This window comes from Orycteropus afer, unplaced genomic scaffold (assembly GCF_000298275.1).
Source record: "Orycteropus afer afer isolate SDZICR_OR568_19922 unplaced genomic scaffold, OryAfe1.0 scaffold00341, whole genome shotgun sequence".
NCBI lineage: Eukaryota > Metazoa > Chordata > Mammalia > Tubulidentata > Orycteropodidae > Orycteropus > Orycteropus afer.
In genome coordinates this window covers 3,442,317-3,448,114 of record NW_006921928.1, presented here as the reverse complement: position 1 = coordinate 3,448,114, position 5,798 = coordinate 3,442,317, and the positions used below count along the sequence as shown (strand labels likewise).

The 5,798-nt window shown below is 39.6% G+C and overlaps 1 protein-coding gene across 1 annotated transcript in view; it reads left to right on the top strand.

The window, feature by feature from the left end:
* The window catches only part of MED14 (mediator complex subunit 14), a 109,403-nt gene that overhangs the window by 41,807 nt on the left and 61,798 nt on the right, over positions 1–5,798 (top strand). The window contains exons 17-19 of the mRNA XM_007952495.1: positions 3,704–3,864; positions 3,952–4,098; positions 5,399–5,541. Coding sequence (XP_007950686.1) covers positions 3,704–3,864; positions 3,952–4,098; positions 5,399–5,541 — 451 coding nt within the window. The remainder of the gene's footprint in view (positions 1–3,703; positions 3,865–3,951; positions 4,099–5,398; positions 5,542–5,798) is intronic.

Sequence of the window (5,798 nt, the reverse complement as noted above, 5' to 3'; positions counted from 1 at the left end):
ACCCATCGTTGCATCTAGATGGCAGCTTGCTAGCTTTTAAGATCCCAGTCGCTACTCGCCAAAGTAGGAGGTGGAACAATGTTTTGTATAGTATGTTATACCAATTGAGCTTGATGTCCCCTGAGACTATGGTCCCAAGCCCGCAGGTTCAACTACTCGGTCCCTCTGGCTGTGACCAAGCAGTGAGCACAACCTTGCCCCTTGTCAGCTCTACTATACACCTGGGAATTCTGATCATTCACATAAACTTATGTTAACATTTGTGTTCTGTTCTCTTAGTTATTTATTTTTTTTTTTTTTGCTTTACAGGATTTAAAAAATATCTTGCTGAGCATTTTTACAAGACAAATTTTGTAGTTCCATTTCTTCTTGCATTCAAGAGAACTCATAAATAGTAGTGTATATTTAAATGCCACACAGATCCAGTATGCAGTTGTGCTAATGCATTTAATCTCCAGAAACTCTGTTAAACTTTTAGTCCTAGATAGATGAATATTAAATAGGACTCTGAGTTGATACTTCATAGCATTAAAATTGGGCACATTTTTCTCCTATGCTGAAAATACATTCTGTTCTTGTTCAGCTTTATCTCTTCAAAAATGAGTTGAGCAGGCCTCCTTGATGTATCTCTGAAAGTGAACTCAATTCCTTAGATTGCAAAGGTTTGTGGACCTGTTCCCTTGTGCAGATTCCAAAGAGCTTTGACCACAAAGGAGGCCTGGGGCACACCTTTCAAGAGCGACATGCTCATGGTGTCTAGTTGTGAGCTCTTGAGCAGACTTCCAACCTTCTTCTGAATTAACAGTACAGTAACAGGCGAATGGTACTGTGATCCTCTGGCCATACCTGCAGGGCTTTTCATCTCATCTACTGGGGTTTTCTTTGCCTCTTGTAGCTGATGGTTGCATGGGCACAGCTCTTTTGTGCAAGTTGCATGATTCAGCTTGTCCTTCTGCATATGCACATGCAATCTTCTTCAAACCACTTTCCTTTCCTTTCGGCACAATTGCACTCTTTTCACTAGCACATTCACTGATCTCATTGCTTTTGTGCTATGGAGAGATAAAGTGGTTAATGATGTTTGTAAAACTGACACACAACACGTAATTCTGTAGGCTGAAAACATTGTGTGCCCTGCTGGCACTAAAGCATCTGCCCTGGAGGACAGCAGCTTTGTTCCTCAGTCTCTTCAGTACTCAGAATCATAGGATAGAAGTCAGTCCCGAGTGGCTGTTTAGATCCAAGGGCTTTTTTGAACTGGTAGAAGTTTTCAGATAAGGTTATCCATTGATCAGGAAACCTTCCTCAAGTCTTAATTTTTGGCAAGTAATAGAAATCACTTCAGTATTTTGTAGCATTTTGAGTTAGTAACAATTGTGTTGGGTTTTCTTTTGGAGAACCTGTTTTTTTTTTTCCCCCTCTCATATTATTATGCTGGGAAGATTAAAAATTAACAATGGAGTTTATTTTTATTCTCTCTGTTCCATTTATAACTTTAAAAGCAAGTAAATATTTTACAGATTCGTTGAAATAGAGCCAGTTATATCTGTATCACAGATTAAGAAAGTGACATAGAATACATTTTCAGGGTCACATTGTCCGTGAGAACATAAATTGAAAGGACACTTAACCTTCGTTCTTAGTTAAGTGTATGCTGTCTTGTGTGTGTTCATTTTCTATGCAGACAGACGTCATGAAAAACCAATTTTATGTGAAAGATTATGTACATTTATATTTTAAAAATTGAGGTTAAAAAATGCATCTGAATTGGCTGCCTTATAACTCCTATGGGTTACTAAGTGTGAGGGTAAGACCAGGTGAGTCCCCAGTATACATATGAAATTGAGAAACATTTATGCATTATATATTATTTCTGTTATAACTGTTGTTGTTGTTGTTATGTGCTGTCGAGTCAGACCCGACTCATAGCGACCCCTTCTTGGGTTTCTGAGGCAGTATCACTACCGAAGTAGATTGCCCCATCTTCCTTCTGAGGAGTGGCTGGTGGGTTTGAATCACCAGCGTTCTGGTTAGCAGTCAAGTGCCTGAGGCACTACGCTACCAGAGCTCCCTCTGTTATAACTACACAAAGTAAAATTGTATAAAATCTTTCTGGATTAAGAAGTATGTAGTATGAAAGATTAACTTTTAAAAAAAAATTTATTGTGATTTGGTTGAAAGTTTACAGAGCAAATTCCTTTTCTATACAGTCGTTCTAACTTTTGAAAAACTTTAAAACTTGTATATTTAAGAGAAGCTGTAATGGACATTTTAATATTTGGGGCTGATAGAAAAATGTTCAGTACTGTATTCTTTTTTTTTGTGCAACTTGTATAGCTCCCACCTTCCCCCCAACAACAACTTTTATTTTTTAAGTCACTGATTCTCAGTCAAGGACAAATTTGTTCCCAACCCACTCCACCCCCAGGGTATATTTGGTGATGTCTAGAGAGATTTTGGGTTGTTATCAACTGAGGCAAGGGATAGGGAAGGTACAACTGGCATGTAGTAGGTAGAGCCCAAGGATGCTGGTAATAGCCCTACACAACGAAGAATCACCCAGTCGAAAATGTTGATAGTGCCAAGATAGATAAGCTCTGTTGTAGATGCTATGTTCTCAGTAAATGGACTGAACCAAGATTCCATACTTCAAATTACAGTTGGGTTTTTTTGGCCTTAGCTATAGATAATTGTTGTTATCAATTTTGAGAATTAACCTACCTTTCCTGAGTTAAAGCATATGTGTCATTAAATAATACATTATCTCATTATTTCATCTCCTAGTGAAGTAACTCATTACTGCATAATGTTTTATGATGAATAAGATAATCTCTAAAGCTACAAGAGGGAAGTAGGTAGATATTTTCAAGATTCCAAAGGTAATGCATTCCTCTGGTATATGTGATAATATGTATGTTAGATGAATTAATACATGTCAAGCTCTTAGAACATCTATCACAAGAAATGTCACCTACATAGAGGAGCAGTAGGGGGAGGGTAATAATGAATCCAGAATTTCGTCATGGCAGACAGTGATTAAGATTTGGTTTTACTGTAGGGGGGCATTGGCATATGAATGCTTGCCATTATCAGGTGGTACAAAAGGTAGGAGACTATTACTGGAATCTAGGAGGTAGAGGCCAAAGATGCTGTTAAACATCCTACAGTAAGCACTTTAAATGCTAAGCACTTTAAATGCTGTCATTTTTTTTTCACCAGTGACCCATAAGGTAATTATTTATATCCATGTTATAGTTGGGAAACTGAAATTCAGAGAGAATAAATGTGGCAGAGCCAGCGTTAAAGCACAGGTTCCTGGTTCTAAACCCTGTTTTTCTGCTATATCATCCTACCTTCAAAGAGTGGTTTTACAAGTGTTTTGTTCCTCTTAGCTTTTCCTTGAAGATATTCTAGGTAGATTTCATAGAAAACTCATATCCTTGATTGTCATTCTAAAGAATTATGGTGTTTTGTAGTAAGATTAAAGATGAAGACAAATGAATGACACTTTGTTAAAGTAAGAGTCCTGATTCATGGTGAAGTGAATGTGAATGGGTTAAATGCTGTGAATGCGCCCTTCCTTTGCAGAAGGTACTTAGCAGTGGGGTCTGAACTGAAGCTCTGATTTCATCCTGCCTGTCACTGTGTACATTATGCTTTTTGTGATGTAGAGTGCACTTCATATTCCGTCTTTCTTCAACAGAATTCCTCCATGTAAGGGTGTAAATGAGGAAACCCAAAAGGCTCTGGACCGCTCTCTTCTTGATTGCACTTTCCGATTACAAGGTAGAAATAACCGCACATGGGTGGCAGAGTTAGTGTTTGCAAATTGTCCACTTAATGGCACTTCTACCAGGGAGCAAGGTGAGATATTTCACACACTTTGTCTTTGGCTATTTCTGGATTTTTTTAAATATTGATTATTGTTAATCTTCTTTTTTAATCCCGTAGGACCATCCAGGCATGTTTATCTGACATACGAAAATTTGTTGTCTGAACCTGTTGGTGGTCGGAAAGTGGTTGAAATGTTTCTTAATGACTGGAATAGCATTGCAAGATTATATGAGTGTGTGTTGGAATTTGCACGTTCTCTACCAGGTACATGTGATAAACCTACTTTTCAATTTGAAAAAATAAAGGAAAAACATGAACATTGTAAAAAAAATTATTTCAAAGCTATGTCTAATGAAGAATAAGTTTTCCTTTCACCTCAAACTCCAATTTCCAATCCTGGAGACAACCACTGTTAAGTTCCTTATGTATCCAGAAATTTTTATACCATATTATAATAGTACCAAAAAAAACCAAACTCATTGCCATCGAGTTGATTATGACTCATAATGACCCCTCCTTGGGTTTCCAAGGTGGTATCTCTATGGAAATAGATTGTCCAACTTTCCTTCTGGGGAGTGGCTGGTGTGTTTGAACCACCAGCCTTCTGGTTAGCAGTCAAATACCTTAGGGACTACGCCACCAGAGCTCCCTGAGAGCTTATTATGTGCCACACGGTGTAATAGTTTGCTTGTGTTAAATCATTTAATCATCACACTCACCCTTATAAGTATTTTATTGTTTGTCCTTTTACAAATGAAGAAAATAAGTCAGAGACTAAGGAACTTACAGAAGTTCACATAGCTACTAAGTGACAACCTGGAATTGGGAGCCCTAAACCACTGTAAGGGAGCTCTGGTAGCATAGTGCCTAAGGCCCTTGACTGCTAACCAGAAGGCTGGCGGTTCAAATCCACCAGCCACTCCTTGGAAGGAAGGTTGGGCAATCTACTTCCGTAGTGATTACACCTCAGAAACCCAAGGAGGGGTTGCTATGAGTCGGATCCAACTCGACAGCACATAATAACAAAAACAACAACGACAATCACTGTGCTGTACCGCTTCAGCATATCTTGCCCCCTCCCTGGCTCCCTTGTATATAAATGATCTATTTATATTGTTGCTTAAAAAAAATTTTTTTTCAACCAAATTATATACAAGTATACGTCACTTGGGAGCTCGTAGCAGAGTGGCTAAGGCACTTGACTGCTAACCAGAAGGCTGGCGGTTCAAACCCACCTTGGAAGGAAGATGGGGCAATCTACTTCCGTAATGATACTGCCTCAGAAACCCAAGGAGGGGTCGCTGTGAGTTGGGTCTGACTCAACGGCATACAACAACAACAAACGTCATTTAACGTCTAGAATACGGTCTGTGAAATGGGACTTTAAGTGATTTGGATGTTGTATGCACACCATACTGAAACCTTATGAGAGACTGCTTCCCGTTGTCATTGCTGCTATTGCCACAGCTGCTGCTGCTGCTGTGGCTAGCAGAGGCTGGAGGAATAGGCAGCAGTGGGAGTGGCATGCTTTCAGCTCCGCCTGCTGTCCTGCCCATCTGAGCAGCAAGAGCAGCCCAGGCCTTGCAGCCCCTGCCACCACCTGCCTGTCCACTGGACAAAGCCCAAGAACCCTGTCCTCTGCCGACCTGCCTGTATCCTATCTGTAGTTCAGTGCTGCAAGAGTCTGAGTTTGGTGTCTTTAAAACCGTTAGGGGGAAATAAACAAAAAGAGAGCTACTTTCCCTTTTTTTTAAAAAAAAAAAATACCTTTTTGGGGCATGAACATAGATAGATGTGGTTGGACATTGCCTGAATAGATAGATGCAGTTGGATGTTGCCCAAATGGATATTAAGTGACACATCCTTGTATTTGGAGACCTATTTACATACGTGTATTGTTGTTAGGAGCTCTGGTAGCATAGTGCCTAAGGCAGTTGACTGCTAACCAGAAGGCTGGCGGTTCA